Below are 23,512 nucleotides of genomic sequence, written 5' to 3'. Positions count from 1 at the left end.
ATCCAAGTGAGATGGCATCAGGATCTGAACCATGGAGGAAAGACTTACTGAGGAGGCGAAGGGGGCTTCCCCTGCTGAATGATTCTCTGGAGCTGTGACGGGGTGGATCTAGGGTGGTGTCCAGGTGCCTGACTTGGGTGAGAGGGGATTAGTGATGTCTTTCTCGAAAGTGAGAAATGGAGGAGGAAGAGCAGTTAGGGGAATGGAGTACAAGACAACTTCTTAGCAAACATTTGTAGAATTGGGTTGATTGGAAGCCATGAGCCTCATTCTGAGCCAGTGGTCCCAATGGCAGTGTTTATTTTTGTTACAGGAGAGATTTTGGACCTCACAAAGTGTTACCAGTGAAGATCCACCAGCCTGACCAGTTCATTCCAAGTGAAGAGAATATGGACCTGCTCACAACATATAAACAGGACTACAACCCCTATTCTGTCTATCGAGTGGACCCCATCAAACCTCGGGACAGTAAATATCCATGTGGTGACAAGATGGAGTGTCTGCCTACTTATAAAGGTGGGGAGTGCGTGTGGGGCAGCCTGGGGAAGGATAGGCTGAGGCAGTGCGCAGGCTGAGACGTGTGTTTTACATGCACACCCCCTTAGGGCAGGGGCCGGGCAAACTACTTCCTGTGGGTCAAATTGGGGCTGCAGCCTGTTTTGTACAGCTGGGGGACTATGAATGAGTGATTAAAAAAAAATCAAAAGACTATTTCAGGACATGTGAAAGTTACTGTTTTCTAGTTGCTGCACCATTTTGCATTCCCACCAACAGTGCACAAGGGTTCTCCACATCCTTGACAACACTGGTTTGATGATTTATTTATGATAGCCGTTCTGATAGGCATGAAATGATATCTCATTGTGGTTTAAATTTGCATTTCTCTTAACAATTAGTGTTGTTGAACATCATTTCATATGTCTAGTGGCCAACTGCATGTCCTTTTTGGAGAAGTATCTATTCAGGTCCTCTGTCCACTTTTTAATTGGATTTTGTTGTTGTTTTTGAGTTGTGTGCATTCTTTATACAGTAACCCCTTATTAGCTGTATCACTGGAAAATATCTTCTCCCATTTAGTAGCTTATCTTTTTTTTGGTTCACAATTTTTCTCTGCTATGCACAGACCAATTAATTTTGACTGAACACATCAATGTAAACAGCATCCAGATCAAGAAATAACATTGATACTCCCATCCAGTCATCTCCACTCAGGATGCAACCATTATGTTGACTTGTAACACCATATATTGGTTTTGACAGTTTTGAATTTATATAAATGAGATTGATTCATTATTTATTAAACATTTACTACATGCATCCCAGGCATGGCATTAGGAACTGTGAAGAAAGCACTGTGACCTCCTCTGACTTTTTCGTCTAGTAGGGGATGCAGGATATGGAGTCGTATGTGTGGTGCAAACAATGTAGAGATCACTCTATGGAGCAAAGTCACCGGCTGAGACCATGGGAATGGAGGCCAGGTTTATCAGTAACTTTTCTGTTTATCATGCACCTAGTCCCTAGGAATACATGCTGAACCTCCATGTAACATGTTTGTGGATCTCTAAATGACTGTGATAATAGTTGCTTTTATGTCATCAAGCCAAACACTTAGGCAGAGGGAGTTGGGGAGACTTGGGGAATTTAGAATCTTCCTGAAGCCCTTCCAGGAGCTCTAAATCTGTATTCTGGAAGATTTTGCATATGACTGAGCATCTGCTTCTCCTAGGAACTGGAATTCAGTGCCTCTTTAGCACTGGTCTCCCTTCTGCTACCTTCTTATTGTTGCTGTTGTCCTCTTCTATTCTTCCATAGCCACCTTCTGCTAAGCCACATTCTGGATATTGTCATACCCCAAAATGGTCATGCCTTTGTGCACCCCAACATCCAGTCCTTCCATTTGCTCTTTTGTCTACTCCCATCCCAACAGTCCTTGGCCTCAGTAGGACCTCCAGTTCACTGATGCTTCAACCTTTCTTCTCAACACCAGCCCCTCCTGTGTCTGTTTCCCATGTGGTCTATTCCATGTTATGTTATTGTGGCCTGTATTTCTATATCCACTCTTCTGTTTTTTTGTTACTTCTTCCTAGAAAAGCCCTAATCTAGCCATCACTGTGTCTACACCTGGCCATACACCTGAGCCTATCTCCTGTCTTGTCAGCTATTAAACATTTTCCACAGAAAGAAACCAGGAGGATATCTTTTAAAAATGGCAATCTGGTCTGACCTCTGCTCTCCTTAAAACTCCTCAAATGATTATGGTTCTTAGGATAAAATCCTAAACCTTTACCAATTCCTTGGATGCCTTGCAGGTTCTGGTGCCTCCTGCCAGAGCCCCTCTGCTGTGCCACTGGATCTCCTTTCACTTCCTTTCCTCCACTTCTTTTCTGTCTCTGGGCATGTTGCACATGCTATTTTCTCTCTATAGAGTCCTCCTCTCTTGCCCTGTCTAGCAGTTGTCCTTCAGTGAGCAGCAGAACGTCACACTCTTCTAGGTCTTTCCAGATGTCCCACCGCCCTCCCTCTGTGCCAGACAAGGCACATGCTGTTATGGGCTCTAAGAGTGTTGTGTAATTCATTGCATAATATATCTTCTTTCCTCCTCCTTCCCTCCCTCCCTCCCTTCCTTTCTTCCTTCCTTCCTTCTGCTTAAATTTTATCTCCTTTGTTGGACTGTAAGCTTCAAGAGATCAAGGATCTATCTTTCTCTGCTAGTTATACCCAACAAGGTGCTTGATTGTAGGGTATAAACAAGAAGTAGATGCTTTCTTTACAAAGGAGTCTGTAGTACCAGGTACATGGTCATGGCATTCTTGCCTCCAAAGGGCTCATTCTCCCTTTTCATCTAGTGTTTATTGGAAGGCAAAAAATGGGGCACTATGGATGACACTGAGCAGGCAGGAAGAAGACAGAAAGCTGGAGTGAGCAGGCACTTCCAGCTACAAACTCCTTTTCTCCACACCTTTCCTATGGCCCTCCTGCATTTATAAATTGGCATAGTTAGAGTTTCTTTAGGGCATGCATTTGCCCTAGGGCAGTTCCCCTCCCCACCCTTCCCTAGGTGGAAGAAGGGGTCTGGGAGTGCGGAAGGCTCCTTGCTTACCCTAGGGGTTAGCAAGGATGCAGTGGTCCATTGTTGTTATTTGAAGACAGTCCTCCCTCTTTCTTCCATCAAAATACTCAAACACACAGAAGGAAACAATCTAATATGTATGTTTTAATATCTTCCACCTCCAGCTTTCCTGTATTCCTCACCTTTTCCAAAGAGTTATAGCTAAAATTTCCCTCTGTAAATCAGAGAATAGTATTCCACTGCTGAAATGGAACTATAGCTAGCTTTTTCCTAATGATAAAGTTAAAATTGAAAAAACTATTCAATTTCCTTCTCCATTTTTCTTAAAATTCTGGCATCTGTCCACCTACTTACACAGAATTAATGAACAAATACTAGTCAAGTATCAGCAGGACTGCTCAGAACCAGGCATTCATAGATAAAAGGAGAGAGTTTGCTCTGGCTACGTAAAGCACTTGGGCTGGATTTCATAGTTCTCTGAAAAAAACAAACAAACAAATCAGTATGTAGTGAAGGAAACATTTGTAGTTTGATTTGACCCATAGATGCCAGTCTGTAACCTGTATGTCTTAATAGTTTTTTTCTTTTTGGAATAATATATACTTAGCATATTCTATTAACTTAAATGGTTTCTTTGTTCCTTTCCTCCCCTATGATATATAATGGCTTCCAAAACTGGGCCTTGAGTAGCCAAATATGTATTCCTAGCATTTAGCACAGAGGAAGATATTACAAAGGTCTGTTTATTGAGGAAATACATGAATGAGTGGTTCTGGGCCATTTCTAAAAGGACTCCAGGTGACACAGTTTGGCATTGGATATACACAAGTCCTCACCCAGCCTATTACTCTGAGGGTCCTGGCCAAGAACTGGAGTGAAGCTTGGGGAAGCCCCATGGTACTAACTCTGCCCTTACTTAAGTCCTGCACAGCTTCTTTACCTGTGAGGGGCCATACCTTGCCTTATCTCTTGGAATATCACCTTTCAGTGACTTATTTTTCTCTTGTGGAAATTTGCTGCTTTAGTTTTTTCCATAACAACCTTATGGTTTTATGGACATACATTGATTTTCCTTCCAAAAGGGGGGCGGTGAATACAACCAAAGGCCCAGCTCATTAAATATGTGCATTTCAGTGGGTGCCATCTATATTATATCTATATGCTCTACTTACTATGGTTCTACAGGAAAAATATGCAAACTTTTCCCTTTCCACTCTTGTGGCCAGCACCTCTACGAGGGTCCAGAAAACCACCAGTAAAATATGCTGCAGCAGCATTTGGTTGTAATTTTGACATTTTCAAAACACTGTGCAATTGGAAAGATTGAGAGTGTAATTACTTGATGCTCAGCTTTAGGTTTAGCTGTTTTTTAAAAAGACACATTATTGAATGGAATCCCTTTTAAAGAGGTTCTTGCCAATTACCCACATGACACCCTGGCCCCGAAGGGCTTTACTGATGGCTTTCATGCTTATGAATAGTTTGTCATATGGAATTCTGAGGTTTTCAGGGTCTTGTGGAGGCTTTTTTTGGGTAATAAATGCTGGGTGGAGGAAGTTAGAAATTTGGATAATAATGTGGTTTCATCTGTATTGTTGGTTATCAGAAATCACATGAGGCAACTTTCAGCTTAGGAACCTGTTTTCTTATCACTTCATCCATCACAGGAGAGGGTCAGAAAAGCCTTATCCTTCCCACCCCAATGGACCTTGAGGCAGTGTGTAGGCATCTACAGGTAGATAATCCCATTTCAGGGAGGCCTGAAGTCTAATGGGGAAACATGTGGTTTATATTCAGCAAGATGGTTCCCTCTGAGGCCCCCTAATGCTTTCAAGATGCTGATAGAGCCATTAATGGCTCTTGGAGAAAGATTAGATTTTCAATTAAAATGAAGCCAATTTAAAATAAATATTTGGTAGTAGTATTAGCCTAAAATAAACTTAAGAGTGTGCCTGGTGGGGTTGGGGTGCAGAATGGGGATGTCAGGACTTCCAGAGTAGTGGAGTGAGGAGCTTGGCAAATCCTCTGCCCCCGAAGCAACAATGAAACTGGACAAAACAGTAAAAATCAACCATTTTAGGGCAAAGGAGATCAAAGGCATACAGCAAATTGAAAAGCATTTATTCAAGAAACACTACTAAACCATGGTTATGAACAGTGGGAGTTTGTGGTGTTTTATCCTGGGGCTTCCATCCCACCCCTCCCTCACCCATTCCATCTGGGCAGGCGAGGCTGTGGAAACCGGCAGCTCTGCTGCCAGTGGGGGCCAATTTGATCTGGGATAAAATGCATACCCAGGGATTTCAATAAAATCAATAGCAATCTCAATCGTAAAATATCAGGGAAGACAAATTCTGCAGTTAGTCTGAGGTTTCAGTACTAGTTGGGGTAAGCAACAGACCAAGAGACCAGCCAGAAATTTAACAAGGAGGTCCAGAGAATAAGAAAGATGTAGTGTGTCTTAGTAAGCTTATGCATATTCCTGCTGGTCTGGAAGACTGAGCATATGGACAAGGCGCAGTGTACAGGCTGAAGAGAGATCAAAGACAGGATCTACTCATCTTCCCTGGCTGAATATGGTACCTAGTGCAGGTGTGGAGGCAACATGAGAAAGCCCAGCAGAAAATAAAGGCCAGGGCAGATTTGTAGAGTGCCTGATCTATGACTGTGTTCCCCAACCCACACACAGATCCATAGCAAAGGGTGAAAGCCTTACATGTTTGAGGTGCTTAAGCATAACCTCTGATCAGTTAAACTATGCTGATATAGGACAACTCTTAGGAATTTAGGATTCATAATTAAAAAATTAAAAAAAATTAAACTGAGCAAAAATATCAGTCACCACACAATGCAGGGGAAATAAAACTCTATATAAGTAGTTCAGGAAAGTCACTAAACAAACAGCAAAAACAACTCCCAGTGGGAGACCAGAATCCAGAGTTGCTGCAGCTAATTATCTAAAGTGTGAGTTTTTAACAAAAAGTTATGAGGCACGAAAAGAATAGGGAAACATACTCTGTGAACAGGATAAAATGGCAGTTGATAGGAACTATTTATGAAAGGACCAAGGTATTAGACCTAGCAGACAAATATTTCAAAGTAGTTATTATAAATATGTTCAAAGAATAGTAGGAAACCATGTTTAAAGAAATAAAGGAAAATGAGACATTTGCCCATCAAATAGAGACTACTACTAAAGTGAAATCATAAAAAAAAAAAAAAAAATCAAATAGATTCCCTGGAGTTAAAAGGACAATAACCAAAATGAGAAGTTCATTAGAGGGGCTTAATACCATACCAGATTTGAACTGGCAGAAGAAAGAATCAGTGAAAATGGAGATAGATAAATAGATACGGTCCAATCTGAAGTACAGAAAAACATTAAAATAAACAGAGACACAGACACTTGCAGGATACCATCGCTTTACCAAAGTACTCAGAAATCCCAGAGGAAAAAAGAAGGGAAAAATATTTAATTGCTGAAGCTCCCCAAATTTCATGAAAAATATTAATCTACATATTCAGGAAGCACATTAGAAATAGAATAAACACAGAGGTCCACACCTAGTCACATAGTAGTCAAGCTGTTGAAAGCCAAAGATTTATTTTTTATACAACCTTTTATTGATTATGCTATTACTGTTGTCCCATTTTTTCCTACCCTTTATTCCCCTTTGTCCTGCACCCCTCCCTCCCACCAGCATTCCCCACCCCACTTAGTCCATGCCTATGGGTCGTGCATGGAAGTTCTTTGGCTTCTCCATTTTCTATACTATTCTTAGCCTCCCCCTGTTTATTTTGTACCTGCTATTTATGCTTCTTAGTCCCTGTACCATTTCTCCCATTCTCCCCACTCCTCTTGATCTCCATTTCTATGATCCTGTTTCTGTTCTAGTTGTTTGCTTTGTTCGTTTTTGGTTTTTTTTTTAGGTTCAGTTGTTGATAGTTGTGAGTTTCTTGTCATTTTGCTGTTCATAGTTTTTGATCTTTTTCTTAGATAAGTCCCTTTATCATTTCATATAGTAAGGGCTTGGTGATGATGAGCTCCTTTAACTTGACCTTATCCAGGAAGCATTTTATCTGCCCTTCCATTCTAAAGGATAGCATAATCTTGGATGTAGGTCCTTGTCTTTCATGACTTTGAATACTTCTTGCCAGCCCCTTCTTGCCTGCAAAGTTTCTTTTGAGAAATCAGCTGATAGTCTTATGGGAACTCCTTTGTAGGTAACTGTCTCCTTTTCTCTTGCTGCTTTTAAGATTCTCTCCTTATCTTTAATCTTGGATAATGTAATTATGATGTGCCTTGGTGTGTGCTTCCTTGGGTCCAACTTCTTTGGGACTCTCTGAGTTTCCTGGACCTCCTGGAAGTCTATTCTCCAGATTGGGGAAGTTCTCCTTCATTATTTCTTCAAATAAGTTTTCAATTTCTTCCTCTTCCTCTTCTCCTTCTGGCACCGCTATGATTCGGATGTTGGAGCGTTTAAAGTTGTCCCAGATATTCCTAAGCCTCTGCTCATTTTTTTAAATTCTTGTTTCTTCATCCTGTTCTGGTTATTCAACCCTTTATCCCTTCCCTCTGTTTCAAATCATTGATTCAAGTCCCAGTTTCCTTCTTTTTACTGTTGGTTCCCTGTGTATTTTTCTTTATTTTACTTTGCCTAACCTTCACTTTTTCCTCCCTTTTGCGACCATACTCAACCAATTCTGTGAGCATGCTGATTACCAGTGTTTTGAACTGTGCACCTGATAAGTTGGCTATCTCTTCATTGCTTAGTTCTAATTTTGGAGCTTTGATCTGTTCTTTCATTTGCTTCATATTTCTTTGTCTCCACACACCTATTACATTGGAAGGAGCAGGTATTCGCTGGGGTGTAGCAAACCAGGTTACTGTGTTGTGATGCTGTGTGTGCAGTAGGAGTCCAAGAGGGAACAGTGCCACTTGCTGGGCTCTCATCCTGCTTTCAGTCACTTCCTCCACTACTCACAAGCAAATTGGGCCCTTCTGGTGCTGATTCCCAGATGGGTGGGTTTGTGTACATTATAGGGCCCTGTGGGTCTCTCCAATGGACTCTCCTGTGATGTTGGGACTCTCCTGCCACAACCCCCAAAGGTTTTTACCTCCAGAGGTTTTGAGACTTTCTTTTCCTTTATTGGAACCCTGGGTTGTGTGGTCTGTCTTGCTCCCCAGCTGCTCCTTCCAGTTTATCTGCACAGAAATGTGGGACTGCTCGGTCCACCATCTCGCCCACTCGGTCCTCCAGCCACCGCCTTGCAGTGCGCCCTCTTCACCCTGCCTGCCCCTTTCCACCCCTCCTACTGGTCTGGATGAATGTTTCCTCTTTAACTCCTTGGTTGTTAGGCTTCCATACAGTTCGATTTTCTGGAAATTCTGGTTATTTTTTGTTTTTAAATTTGTTGTTGTCTTTCCTTTGGTTGTGTGAGGGGATAAAATTTATCTACCTATGCCTCCATCTTGGTCAGAAGTCCAAAGATTTATTTTTTATTTATCTATTTTTTTATTGTTCAAGTACAGTTGTTTCCATTTTCTCATTACCACTTTCTCCTGTCCCACCCCCCCCAACCCCACCCTCAATCATTCCCCCTGATGGCTTTGTCCATGGGTCCTTTATACATGTTCCTTTACAACCCTTCCCCTTCTGTTGCCTGTTACTCCTCTCCCCTGCCCCTCTGGTTACTGACACTTTTCTTTATTTCAGTGTCACTGGTTATACTTTGCTTGCTTGCTTCTTTTGTTGCAAGGTTCCACTTATAGGTGAAATAATGTAGTATTTGTCTTTCACTGCCTGGCTCATTTCACTTAGCATAATACTCTCCAGTTCTATCCATGCTGTTGTGAAGAATAGTAACTCTTTCCTTTTGCTGTGTAGTATTCTATTATGTAAATGTACCATAGTTTTTTGATCCACTCATTTACTGATGGGCACTTAGGTTGCTTCCAGCACTTGGCTATTGTAAATTGTGCTGCTATGAACATTGAGGTGCATAGGTTCTTTTGAATTGGTGTTTTGGGATGCTTAGGGTATAATGCCAGCAGTGAAATTGCTGGGTCAAAAGGCAGTTCCATTTTAAGCTTTTTTGAGAAAATTCCAAACAGTTTTCCACAATGGCTGCAGTAGTCTGTATTCCTACCAACAGTATACTAGGGTTCCCTTTCTCCACAACCTTGCCGGCACTTGTTTGTTGATGTGCTTATGATGGCCATTCTGATTGGTGTGAAGTGGTATCTCATGGTTTTATTTTCCATTTCTCTGATGGCTAGTGATGCTGAGCATCCTTTCATATGTCTCTGGGCCCCATGTATGTCTTCCCTGTGTAGACACTCCTTGGAGAAGTCTCTGTTCAGGTCCTTTGCCCATTTTTTTATTCGGATTGTTTGTCTTCCTGGAGTGGAGTTGTGTGAGTTCTTTATATATTTTAGAGATCAAATCCTTGTCCAAGATATCATTGACAAATATATTTTCCCATACAGTTGGTTCCCTTTTCATTTTGCTGATATTTTCTTTAGCTGTGCAGAAGCTTCTTATTTTGATGAAGTCCCATTTGTTTATTCTTTCCTTTATGTCCTTTGCTCTAGGGGACATATCGGTGAAAATATTGGTGTGTGTGATATCTAAGATTTTCCTGCCTATGTTCTCCTCTACAACTTTTATGGTGGCATGACTTATATTTAAGTTTTTTATCCATCTTGAATTTATTTTTGTACATGGTGTAAGTTGGTGGTTGAGTTTCAATATTTTGCATGTAGCTGTCCAGATCTCCCAACACCATTTGTTGAGGAGGCTATTTTTACTTCATTTTATACTTCTGCCCCCTTTGTCAAATATTAATTGACCACGGAGACATGGGCTTATTTCTGGGCTCTTTATTCTGTTCCATTGATCTATGCGTCTGTTCTTATACCAGTACCAGACTGTTTTGATTACAGTGGCCTTGTAATAGAGTTTGATGTCAGATATTGTGATCCCTCCTAATTTGTCCTTCTTTCTCAAAATTGCTACAGCTATTTGGGGTCATTTATGGTTCCATATACATTTTTGAAATGTTTGTTCTATATCTGTGAAATATGCTATTGGCATTTTAGTAGGGATTGCACTGAATCTATACATTGCTTTGTGTAGTATGGACATTTTGATAATGTTAATTCTTTCAATCCATGAACATGGTATATGCTTCCATTTATTTGTGTCTTCCTTAATTTCTTTCTTCAGTGTTGTGTAGTTTTCTGAGCCTGAGTACAGGTTTTCTACCTCCTTGGTTAAGTTTATTCCTAGGTACTTCACTTTTCTTGTTGTTATAGCAAATGGGGTTTTCCCCCTGATTTCTGATTCTGATATTTCATTGTTGGTGTACAAAAATGCCTTCAATTTCTGAATATTGACTTTGTATCCCACTGTTGATGATTGCCATCATCGAGTCTGTTTTTGATACCTTCTACTGTGTTCTTCAATTCGGAAATTGTCTTCTTCATTTCCTTTTGGCTGTTGTTGATAGTTTCTATGTCCTTTCTCATGCTGATGTAGTTTGCAGTAAGTTCCTCATAGTTTCCCTCTGGTTTTTGGTAATTTTCACTGAGAAAATTGAGCTTCCTTAGAACAAAATTGTTTTGAACTCAATATCTGATAGTTTTATTGCCTCTATTTCATTTAGTTCTCTTTCTGGGGATTCCTCCTTTCCCTTCAACTGGGGGGCGTTTCTTTGTCTTCTCATTATTTGTGAGACTCTTCTTTTTTGCTTCTGCTTCTTAAATTGGTCTGTTTTGACACCCTGACTTTGTGGTGAGAACTTCTGTGGTAGGAGACCTGTGAGATTCAGAGGTGAAATCTCCTTTATCTCTTGAACTTGATGCTCTTGGGATTCTTTTTATGCTGTTTACGTTGGTTCTCTGGAAGTAATTGGGTTTTGATTGTTGATTGGTCATTCTTTGGCAGGTCCTTTCTCCAGCTGGTTGACTGAAGGTCACTCTGCCCACCACATCTTGTGTGTTGTTGTGCAGGTGCTGCCAGAACAAAACCACAAAGTCCAGGAAACAAACCCACATGGACAAAAGTAACTTCCCCCTGTATTCCCACTATCAACAGCAAATGAACCAGTATTAATGAGGCTGTAAAGAGATTAAGACTATTATAAAAAAGGAGAGAAATAAACTATAGTTTAAAATCTAGTGACTTAATATGCACAAAATTGTTGAACAAGAAATGAATCTTAAAAAGCTATGTAGTAAAGAAAATATTGCAAATCATGGAGAAGACCACAGTGGATTTTGCCTTGGTAGCCTCTAGTTTACTGCTGTTTTTTCTTTCTGGATCCACCTCTGGTGATGGCAGATGTTGACCCTGCCTGATATTAGGCAGTCTGTTAGAGACTTCCAGGGATCTACTGTTTGCAGCTGTCTTCTTCAGTTGTTATTCTAGTCACTCTGCACTCAGCAGTCAGGCTTAAGCACCACCGGGTAGGGCAGAATCCTTACTGGGGTTGAGGCTATTGTTCCCCCTCAGGCTGCTGCTGCTTAGAGGGGTGGTTTACCTGAGCATGATGGCTGCTGCTGTATGAGGGAGGATTCAGCACCAGGATCCCACCAGCTACTCTCTCAGTTCTCTCCCCAAAGCCTCTGTCACAAGTCTCTCAAGTGTCTCTAGACCACTCTGCCCCCGCTTTGCCAGGGATCTACTATCTGTGGCTGCCACTTTGTGCTCAGCTGTCAATCTTAAGCATGACAGGGCCAGGGCAGAGTCCCTCCTGGGGGCAGGGCTATTGTGTCCTCTCATGCTGCTGCCGCTCAGAGGAGTGGTCTTCCTGAGCAAGATGGCTGCTGCCTTTTGGGGATGACTAAGCACCAGGATCCTAGAACTACTCTCTGAGTTCTCTCCCCAAAGCCCTGAGTCTCTCCTCAGATGTCTCTAGCCCACGCTGCTCCTGCCTTTGCCGGAGCCCAGGATAAGTGACTGTAAATAAAAATTTATGCATTGGCCCTTTAAATAGCTCTTTACATCTCCAGCTGCCTGTCTGTGGCAGAGAGCAACCCTGCCACTTTTTGAACCTGGCTGTTACCTGTGTACTTTTTGGGCTTGTTGCTGTAGGCTGGGGATCCCCGCTTATGGTTTAGACCCTACTATTCTCAGGGGGATCCAACTGGCCACTTAAATATCCCTCTGGTGCTGCTGCCTGTGGGCGCCCAGCAAGCCTTCTTGAGTCTCCACTGCACTCCTTACCAGTTAGGTTGTGCTAAAGCTGATTCTTTTGTCTGTCCGAGCTTATAAGGCTTTTCTCTTGCTATTGTTCAGTTGTTTGTTCCAGGTGATTTCTCCACAATTTAGTTGCAATTCCCGGTTGGTCCTGGGAGGAGGTCAGTGTGACTTCCATTCATTCCTCTGCCATCTTGCCAGTTCCACACTCAAGCCAAAGATTTAGAATGAAGCAAAAGAGAAACAACTTATGTAAAGAAACAACAATAACAACTAAGTTCTCATCAGAAACAATGAAGAACTGAAGGCACTGAGATGACATTCAAGGTACTGAGAGGAAAAAAACTGTAAACCAAGAATTATATAACTAGGAAAAGATTATTCTTCAAAAATGATGGGGAATAAAAATATTCTCAGAATAAGACTGCAAGAATTTGTAGCTAGTTGATTTGCCTTACAAGAAATACTAAAGGAAGTCCTTCGGTCTGAAAGAAAATAATATCAAATGGTAACACAAAGATATAAAGAGCACTGGTAAAGGTAATAATGTAGGAAAATGTATATTTTCCATTAATTAATTCATAAGATAATTAAACAATAATTATAAAACTGGGATTTATATCAAGAATGCAAATTTGGTTTAACATCAGAAAGTCAATTAATGTAATATGCCACATTAATAAAGTAAAAGACAAAACTGCATGACTGATAGATACAGAGAAAGCATTTGACAAGATCTGATATGTGTAAAAGCTCTTTACAAGCTAGGAATAAGAGGAAACTTCCTCAGCCTGATAAAAGGCACCTGCAAAAAACCCTCTTGTTAATATCACACTTAATATGGAAAGACTAAATGTGTTTTGTCTGAGATTGGGAATAAGAGTAGGATATCCACTGCTACTGCATCTGTTCAATATTGTACTGGGAGTTCAGCCACTGCAATGATTCAAGAAAAACAAACGTATCTAGATTAAAAAGGAGTAAGTAAAACTGCTTTTATTCTCAGACAACATAATCCAGTGTGCAGATAAAACTAAGGCATCTACAAACAATACTTTAGAGCTATATAATATATGAATTAAGCAAAGTGTGAGTATTGAAGAGGAATATGTAAAAAACATATTATATTTCTATATTACCATTGACAATCTGAAAATGAAGAAAATATCTCTCCACAATAACCTTGAAATGAGCAAAATACTTGGGATTGTATTTTTTTTTCAAGTGAAAGACTTGTATACTGAAAACTACAAAACAGGGCTGAGAGAAATGGTGAGACAGTTCATATTCATGGATCAGAAGTCAATACAGTTAATATGGGAGTTTCTTCAAATTGATCTATAGATTCAGTTTAAGATCTCATTAGCCTTTTTTTTTGCATAAATTGGCAAGGTGATCTAAATTTTGTATTTAAATAAATATTAAATAAGCCAGAATAGATAAAAATTTGTCTTTTTGACAAATGGTGCTGGGACAATTGGCTATCCACATGTAAAGAGGTGAACTCAGAGCTTTCTCTCACACGGTACTAAAAATTAACTCTAAAAGGATAAGAGACCTAACTTTAAGAGCTAAAACTATAAACCTTTTTGACTAAGAGGAAAAACAGTGGACTTTATAAAAATTCAAATACTTGGTGTGCTTCAAAAGACACCAGTAGGAAAATGAGAAGATAAGTGATAGACTGGGGGTAAAAAAAGCACATATCTGGTATAGGAGTTGTATCCAAAATATGAAAATAACTATTACAGCTCAATAATAAGACAATTTAATTAAAAAAATGAGCAAATGATTTGAATAGATATTTTTATCAAAAAAAGAAATATGAATGGCTAATAAGCACGTGTAGAGATATTCAACATTATTTGTCATTAGGAAAATGTAAATTAACCTACAATGAGATACCATTAAATACCTGTTAGAAAGTCTATAATTAAAAAAAAAACAGATAATAAGTGTTGGTGAGGATGTGCAGAAATAAGTACCTTCATACATTGCTGGTGGGAATGTAAAATGTCATATCCACTTTGGAAAAGTTAGTAGCATCTTAAAAAAGAAAGTTAAACTTGGCTTTACCATATAATCTAGCAATTATGCTATTCAGTATCTACCTAAGAGAAATGAAGACATATGTCCACACAAAGACTTGTCCAACAAGTAGAAAATTTCATCACAGCCAAAAAGTGGAAACAACCCAAATGTCCATCAGTTGATGAGTGGATAAACAAAATTTGTTATGTCCATATAATGTAGTAGTGTTGTACAACAGGGTTGAACCTCAAACACATTATGCTAAGTGAAAGAAGTCAAATGTGAAATACTACATATTGTTTGATTCTGTTTATATGAAATATCCAGAAAAGGCACATTTATGGAGACCAAGAGAAGATTAATAGTTGATTGGAGATAGGAATGAAGGATGACTGAGGATGGGCTTGATTGATATTTTTGGGGTGATGGAAATGTTCTATAACTGGATATTGGTTATGATTGTACAACTCTGTAAAAGTTACTGAATCATGTATGCATTTTATATTATAAAGATACCTCAATAAAGCTGTTTTAAAAAAAGTGTGCCTATGGACTCTACTGGTGTTAGTTATATCCAACCAAGGCTATTGAGAAGATGCTTTTGTTCTATCCTTTATAAAGCCATAAGCTAGAGAATTCCCTGTGGATTCAGAGAGTCTATGAGAGTTCTATATTGTCCACTCTATTATTTCTTTTTGAATTTTATTCTGATTTATTATTTTCATCCTTCATTTTGTTTATATGGCATATTATACTTATTGATTTACAATCATAGAATCAACCTTACATCCCAGTAATAAATTCCACTTGATCATGGTGTATGATGTTTTTAATGTATTATTGAATTCAATTTGCTATTACTTGGTGAGGATTTTTGCATATATTTTCATCAAGAATATCAGCGCATATATACATATATATTTTTGATAATGTCTTTTTCTGGTTTTGGTATCATGGTAATGCTAGTCTCATAAGATGAATTTGGTAGTGTATCCTTCTCTTCAATTTTTTGAAATAGTTTGAGAAGGAGAGGTATCAATTCTTCTTTTAATATTTAGTAAAATTCACCTGTGAAGCTATTTGGTCCAGGGAGGTTTTTGCTGGGAGGTTTTTGATTACTAGTTCAATTTTGTTAGTAGTTATCTGTCTGTTCAGATTTTGTTTCTTCCTGATTCTGGGTTGAAAGATTATATATTTCTGGCAATTTATCCCTTTCTTCAAGGTTTCCAATTTGTTGGCATATAATTGTGAGTAGTATTTTCTTATAGTTCTTTGTATTTCTGTGGTGTCAGTTGTCACTTCTCCTCTTTAATTTCTGATTTTATGTATTTGGGCCCTCTCCTTTTTTTTTTTTAAATCTGGCTAAGGGTTTATCAATTTTTTTTATCTTTTCAAAGAATGAACTCTTGGTTTCACTCATCTTCTCTGTCATTTTTATAGATTCTATTTTATTTATTTCCACTCTGATCTTTATAATTCTATTTACTTTGGGCTTGGTTTGTTTTTAATTTTCTAGTTCTTTAGTTGTAAGGTTAGATTGTTTATTTGAGATTTTTCTTGTTTCTTGAGTTAGGCTTGTATTGCTATGAACTTCTCTCTTAAAAATGCTTTGTATTTTCATTTGTCTCAGGTATCTTTTGATTTCTTCCTTGATCTCATTGTTAACCCATTTGTTGTTAATAGCATGTCATTTAGCCTCTACATGTTTGTGTGATTTGTCAGGTTTCTTCTGTAAGTGATTTCTAGTTTTGTTCCATTGTGATCGGAGAAGGTGTTTGATATGATTTCAAACTTCTTAAATTTATTGAAACTTGTTTTGTGGCCTAACATGTGGTTTATCTTGGAAAATGTTCCATGTGCACTTGAAAAGAATGTATATTCTGCTTTTGAGTGAAATGCCCTAAAAGTATCAATTAATTGCACCTGGCCTAATGTGTCATTTAAGGCCAGTCTTTCCTTGTTAACTTTCTGTCTGAATGATGTATCCATTGATGTTAATGGGGTGTTAAATTCCCCTACTATTACTATCTTACTGTCAATCTCTCCCTTTATGTTCATCAATATTTGCTTTATATATTTAGATGCTCCTACCTAGGATGCAGAGATGTTTATAAGAGTTATATTCACTTGTTGGATTGATTCCTTTACCATTATGAAATGATTTTTAGCTGTTTACAGCCTTTGTTTTAAAGTATATTTTCTCCTGTATGTATTGCTATCACAGCTCTTTTTCATTTCCATTTGCATGAAATATCTTTTTACATTCCTTGTCTTTCAGTCTGTGTGTTTCTTTTGATCTGATGTGCATCTCTTATAGGCAGCATTTGTATGGGTCTTGTGTTTTTATCCATTCAATCACCATATGTATTTTGATTGAAGCATTTAGTCCATTTACATATAATTATTCCTAGATATGTAGTTATTGTATTAATTCTTTTCTGATTTTTTTTGTAGTTCTAATCTGTTTCTTATTTTCTTGCTTTTCTCTCTTATATGTTGATAAGGTGCTATAGTATTGTGTTGTGATTCCCTTCATTTTCTTTCTGGTATATCTCTTGTAGATTTTTGGTTTTTGGTTACTCTGTGCTTCCTATATATCAAGCTGTATTTATTGCAGTCTATTTTAAGTTAATGTTCAAACACATTCTAAAATCACTGCGATTTTTACTCATCCCTTCCATGTGTGTTTTTGTCATCATTTTTCACTTTTTTTGTGTGTGTTTATGGGTATCCCTTAATTTATTGTTGTAATTACACATGATCTTTCTATTTTTGCCTTATACTCTTTGCTCCAGCTTTATAGTTTGTTGAACCACTCCTTTTACTAAGTGATTGTCTTTGTCAATGAGAAATTTTTCTTTCCTTTATTTTCTTAATCATATTTTTGACCTTTTCTTAAATAAGTCCCTTTAACAATTCTTACAATATTGGTTTAGTGATTAACTCCTTACCTTTATCTTGTCTGGGAAACTCTCTCTCCTTCAATTCTAAATGATAGCCTCGCCGGATAGAATAATTTTGGTTGTTGGCCTTTGTTTTTCATAACTTCAAATATTTTGGGCCAATTCCTCCTGGCTTGCAAAGTTTCTGTTGATGGGACCTCCCATATATGTGACTAACTTTTAAAATTCTCTATTTGCCTTTACCTTTTGGCATTTTAATTATAATGTGTCTTGATGTGGGCCTCTTTGGGTTCATCTTGTTTGGGATTCTCTTCACTTCCTGGGTTTGTATGTCTATTTCCTTTCACAGGTTAGGGAAGTTTTCTATCATTTTTTCAAATAGGTTTTCAGTCCCTTGCTCTCTTCTCTTTCTGTTACCACTATAATGTGAATGTTGTTGTACTTGATCTTGTCCCAGATGTCCCTTAAACTATTACCCTTTTTGTGATTCTTCTTTATTTTTTAATTGAATTTATTGGGGGTGACATTGGTTCACAAAACCATGCAGGTTTCAAGTGTACAACTCAATAAAACATCAACTGCGCACTGCATTATGTGCCCACTGCCCCAAGCAAAGCCTCTTTCCACCTACATTCCCCCCACTCTTTGCCCATCTCCACTTACCCCTCACACCCTTTGGTCTGTGTCTGTTATATATACATATATTTTCTTAATCCCTTCACCGTTTTTGATTCAGTCTTCCACCCCCACCCAGACATCTCTCAGTCTGTTTCATGTATCCATGCCTCTGTTTCTATGTTGTTAGTCCATTTGTTTAGTTCATTAGATTCCACATATAGGTGCGATCATATGGTATGTATCTTTCTATGATAGAATTTTTTCTTAATGCTGTTCCAGTGGTGTGTTCTTTGCTACCTTGTATTCCAGATCACTGGTTTCATCCTTTGCTTTATCTAATTTGGTGCTGATCCCCTCTAGCATACTCTTCATTTCAGTTACTGTATTCTTCATTTCTAAATAGTTTTTTTTTATGGTTTCTCTCTTTGTTGAATTTCTCACTAAGTTTTTACATTATTAAAATTATTAAGTTATACATTTTTCCCCTAGTTGATTGAATATTTTTATAACCAGTATTTTTGAACCCAGCATCCAGTAGATTGCTTGTCTCCAATTCATTTAGTTATTTTTTGTGGAGTTTTGTTATATTCTTTCACTTGGGACATATTTATTTGTCTCCTCATTTTGGCTGACTCCCTGTGTTTAGTGTTTTACATATGATGGCTCTAGTTTTGCTTAGTTGTCTTTATCTTCATTAGAAACACTTTCAGTAGATTGTATTATGACAGCTGTCATTTCAGTGAGCATTTTAAAAAACTTATCAAAATTGGGCAGTTTTTGTGTGACCATTTTAATATTATAGGTAGAAGAAGATACGCAACATTTTTAGCATATTATGCCTTATTATTTCAAGAAAGGTAAAAAAGATTCATGCAGTGTACAGAGAAGGTGTTGTGACTGATCGTACATGTCAAAAGTGGTTTGCAAAGTTTCTGGGTACTATTGACATTTTGGCCAAATAATTCTTTGCTCTGGAGCTGCCTTATGCATCGGAAGATGTTTACCAGCACCCCTGGCCTCTCCCTACAAGAGGCCAATAGTGGGAGATAGCTGATACACTCAAAATGTTGAAATGAATAAAGTTATAAAGTTATTGGTGAAAATGAAAAAAGGTGTCTTTTATTTTACAAAAAAAATAACTAAATGGACTGTTTGACCAACCCAGTATTAGGTAGAGCTCTTACATCTCCCAGAATTGACAGAGTGGCCTTATGTAGTTGGTGTTCTGTTGGCCTGGTGGTTCAGTTTCCCTGTTTGCTTGAGTCTGATGCTCCAGGGATGTTCTTCATATGGGTTGTGTGTGCCCTCCTGTTGTAGTTGAGCCTTGATTCCTTTTGGCACATCAGTGGGTGGGATTGTTCTGTGAGGGCTGACCATGAATACAGCATATGAGCTGTTGTACAGAGACTGATCTCACAGAGTAGGAGTTGCTTCAGTGGGGCTTTTGTGCCAAGCTAGCCTGCCCTTAAAGAGTGTCATTTGTGGAGCTTATTGGGTTGTGTTCTGTTTTGGTCTGAGGCTGGTCACTGGGTTTGTTGGTTCTGTAGCCTTTTGGGAGGGACTCTGGGGCAGGCTAAGCATAGCTGTTGCTTGTGCTGCCTAGTGGGAACTACAAAGTGATCTGTGGTTGGCTGCTGCTTTTGATGGGCTTGGAGACACTTGTGAGAGGCTATGCTGTGAACTGAGGCCTGCTGCCACTGTTGCTGGGCTTGGGACCCTTAGCGGGTACCATGATGTGAGCTGAGGCCAGCTGCCAGTTGTGTTGGACTTTTGGCCCCTTACTTGATGCTATGTTCCAAGCCAACACCAGCCTCAGCTTATGCCAGGCTTGGGGCCACCTAATGGAAGCTACAATGCAAGTTGAGACTAGTTTCTGCTTATGCTGGGGTTGGAGCCATTTAAGAAGTGGTACAGGGCTTGCTGAGGCCAGCCACTGCTTGTTTGGGCTTTGTGAGTCTTTGAGAAATTTTAGGAAAGTTTGCAACAAGAGCTGGGTCAGGCCACTTATGTGAAAAAGCCACTTGAAAAGGTTTAGTTGGGCACACAAGTTGGGTGGGGTGGGGTTTCAGGGAATCACTAGGGTGGGGTGAATGTTCTTAGCCAGGTTAATGGAGAGCTCAGATTTGGTGTTCTCCTGCACCAGCTGGCTTCATGGTAGGAGTAACCAGCAAAGAAACGGTGGTGCCTTCACACTTCGATCCCAGAGAGAGCCGTCCTGTCTCTTCCCCTCCACCTCTCACCCTGAAGTTAGGCAATTCAGTTCCTCTTCATAGGTTCCTGGTATATTTTGAGCTGCTTCTCCAGAGCTGGAGCCCAGAGTGTATGAGTTTGTAAGCCAGTGATTCCATGCTCAGTCCTAAAGAGGTACACCTGAGGCTCCTGCAGCTCTATCCCTCACCTCGATGCAACCTCCACTGGTTTTCACAGCCAAATATTATGGGGACTCCTCTCCCTGGCACTGGAGTCCTGGGTTGGGGAACCCAGTATGGGGCTGGGATCCCTCACTCCTCAGGGGAAGACTTGTGAAGCTGAGATATTTCTGCCCTTTTTAATTACCACACTGTGGGTATGGAACCAGTCTGTCCTGTGTCTTTGCCCCTCCTACCAGTCCTGCTATGGCTTCTTCTTTGTATCCTGAGTTATAGGACTTCTGTTTAGCTAGTATTCAGGTGGATCTCAATGATGGTTGTTCTATAACTTAGTCATAATTTTGATTGGTTGTGGGAGGACGCAAGCATAGTGTTTACCTACGCCACCATCGTGACCAGATCTCATATTAGCTACATTAGATCTGGTAATTCATGGGCTCAGTGGAGGCAATGTGGAACTTGGATCTGAACCAAGTATTATGGAGAGGATGAGAGCAGTCCCACAGCAGAAGTTCCTTTTAGACAAACATCCTCTAAATACAGCTGTCCAATCCTTTTCACTCTTCAAACATTTTGAGATTCTTCTCTTCCTGCGAATCTTCCCTGATTATTCGTTAGCAGTCTTTTTTTGTTCCTTTCTTTAACCTTCACTCTATCTAGAAATGCAGTGTTCCTAACTGTGACATAGGCTGTCAGAAGAGCATGAATTCTCAATCAACTACGTGTTTTAAATTCTAACTTTTAACTCCCCAGCCATGTGACTTATGGGCAAGTATCTTAGTCTCTCTGAGCCTTGCTTTGGGAAATCTGTACAATGGAGACAGTCATACCCATTACAAAGGGTTATTGTAAAGATGAAACAAAATTGTGTATGAAAAGCCCTGAGTACAATTGGCTGGCACATAGTATCCCTTAATTTTCAGAACCAGATAGTGGAGTGGGTCAGAGCATGGATTCTGGATGTGGATTTGCATCCATTCTTTTCTACTTCTAGCCTTATGACCTTGGGCAAGTTCCCTAATTTTTCTGTGCCTCTGTTTCTATAAAATGGGCATATTGATGGTACCTACTTTGTTAGGGCTGTCTGAAGATTAAAAGAGTTAACACAGAAAGCATTTAGAATACTACCTATCACATAATAAGCTCCATACAAAAGTCAGCTGCTATTATTCTCTCACCAGCCAATACAATGCCCTATTTCCCCTGGAGCAGTTTATTTGATTTATGGAGGTTAGATGTGTGGGTTATAGGGACACAATGTCAGTCTTCCCAGGGACACCCAGCAGGCCTGGTTGGCCTGGTTGGCCTGGTTGGCAGCTCATTAATGGTGGACTGTGAATCCCCTGTCTCACTGTACCACATGCATCTTCCCAGTCACTCTGTGCTGATTCAGAGAGGGCACCTTCTCCACAGGGGAATGGAACTCTTCTTGGGTTGGGGTAAGTCAGTGGTGGGACAGGACTCCTGGAATTGTTTTCCTGGATCTTCCCATGGCGTGGACCCTTTAAAATCTCTGTGTGTAGCATTGCAGGATGTGATAAGAGTCCTATAAATTTTTCTCTTCTGCACAGTAACTCTCAAGTATCGTAAAGTTGAAATACCAAGCTCTTATTAAAGTGATGGCAGAGATCCACTCTGTTCTCCTTTTGTCTCAAGGAACATCTCACTGGAGACTGGCTTAGGGCTTTGAAGGCCCCTTGGAATACATGCAGGTTGAGTGAATTGATTTATGAGTAAATACTACTTCTGCTTTTTTTTCAGCTGATTATTTACCCTGGAACCAACCAAGACGAGAGCTACTTCGTCCAGAACACAACTACCGGCCAGAATCAACTAGGTTTGATGGTAGAACCACACACCAGGATGATTACTCTGTAAAGGGCCTTGTGAGCACCATGAGCTGTAAGCCTCCAGTCATGCCTAAGGTCTGTAACATCCCCCTGGAAGATCTGACTAACTACAAAATGAACTATGTGGCTCACCCTATGGAGAAGCGCTTTGTGCATGAGGCAGAGAAGTTTAGAGCCTGTGAAATCCCCTTTGAGAGCCTCACCACCCACAAACAGTCCTACCGGGGCCTGATGGGAGAGCCAGCCAAGAGCTTGAAACCTCCAGCCAGGTCCTGCGGGCTAGACACACCTTTTTCTAACGTCACGGAGTTTCAAGATAAGTACCAAGCTTGGCCAACGCCCCAGGTGTTCTCCAAACCTCCTATCCCCTATGTCCCTCCTGAAGAAAAGATGGACCTTCTGACAACAGTGCAATCCCATTACACATACCCTAAGGGTGCTCCAGCTCAGTCCTGCCGACCAGTGCTTTGTGTCAAGAAGGGTGGCCGCTTCGAAAGCTCTACCACCACCAAGGATGATTACAAGCAGTGGGCCAGCATGCGCATGGAGCCAGTCAAGCCCGTCCCCCAGCTGAACCGTCCCTCCGAGCCCTTGGACTGCCTGACCACCACTAGGGTCCACTATATACCCCACCCACCTGTTAATACCAAAAGCTGTAAGCCCCCCTGGTCTGGTCCCCGAGGAAATATCCCTGTAGAGGGCCAGACCACATACACCGTCAGCTTTACTCCCAAGGAAATGGGTAGGTGCCTGGCTTCATACCCTGAGCCCCCTGGCTACATCTTTGAAGAAACAGATGCTTCGGGGCATAGGATATACAGGCCGGTTTCCCAGGCAGGCTCTCGGCGGAATAGTCCTCTTTCTGCTAGTGATTCAGAAAACCCCAACCAGCAGGAGTTGGCAGTGTCAGCCTGATTTAAAAAAAAAAAAATTATTTAGTAATTGCACAATACTTTTAAAAGCAGATGATTGAAAGTTACTCATTAGACAGAAAAGAATTCCCCAAATGGGGAAAAAAATAACTACATCATCATTTCCAGGACACTTAAATAAAATGAGAATCACTTGACTCAAGGAAAATGACATTTAGTCACTGGTTAATTACTCCTTATCCCACCCTCTGCTGTCTTTCCCTCTTGGGTTCCTTACCTTGTGCTCATGGAATCAAAGCTGGTCTCTATGAGATTTTCTCTCAACCAGATGTATGCTATTTATTTAATCATTGTATGAATTCACATTATGATTAACCCTTGCCAAGGATGAAGCACCAAAGAATAAAATTTATTTTGGGGGGAGAGAATGTGCAGGTCTGTGTCTCTTCCCCCACATGCTGTCTATGCAAAGAGCAGTTTGTGCTCCTTGGGACCTTTAGAGAGATTTCAGGTTAAAAGCCCCATTGCGTTCCCGTCCTGCTGGCAGTGCTCTGGGCCCAGTCTGGAGTCTTGTTTCAGGTTCTTTCTCTCCA

General features: G+C 40.0%; 1 protein-coding gene across 1 annotated transcript in view; it reads left to right on the top strand.

The window, feature by feature from the left end:
• SAXO1 (stabilizer of axonemal microtubules 1) overlaps positions 1 to 22,962 on the top strand; it is a 66,033-nt gene extending 43,071 nt beyond the window's left edge. The window contains exons 4-5 of the mRNA XM_054583216.1: positions 314 to 516; positions 21,959 to 22,962. Of these exons, the coding sequence (XP_054439191.1) occupies positions 314 to 516; positions 21,959 to 22,962 (1,207 nt within the window). The remainder of the gene's footprint in view (positions 1 to 313; positions 517 to 21,958) is intronic.
• The last annotated feature ends 550 nt before the right edge of the window (positions 22,963 to 23,512 follow it).

The sequence above is a fragment of the Pteronotus mesoamericanus genome, unplaced genomic scaffold (genome assembly GCF_021234165.1).
Source record: "Pteronotus mesoamericanus isolate MK-2021 breed Mesoamerican mustached bat unplaced genomic scaffold, CSHL_Meso_final contig_73, whole genome shotgun sequence".
Taxonomy (NCBI): domain Eukaryota; kingdom Metazoa; phylum Chordata; class Mammalia; order Chiroptera; family Mormoopidae; genus Pteronotus; species Pteronotus mesoamericanus.
The sequence above is the reverse complement of the archived record's forward strand: the minus strand, read 5'-3'. Positions and strand labels throughout refer to the sequence as shown.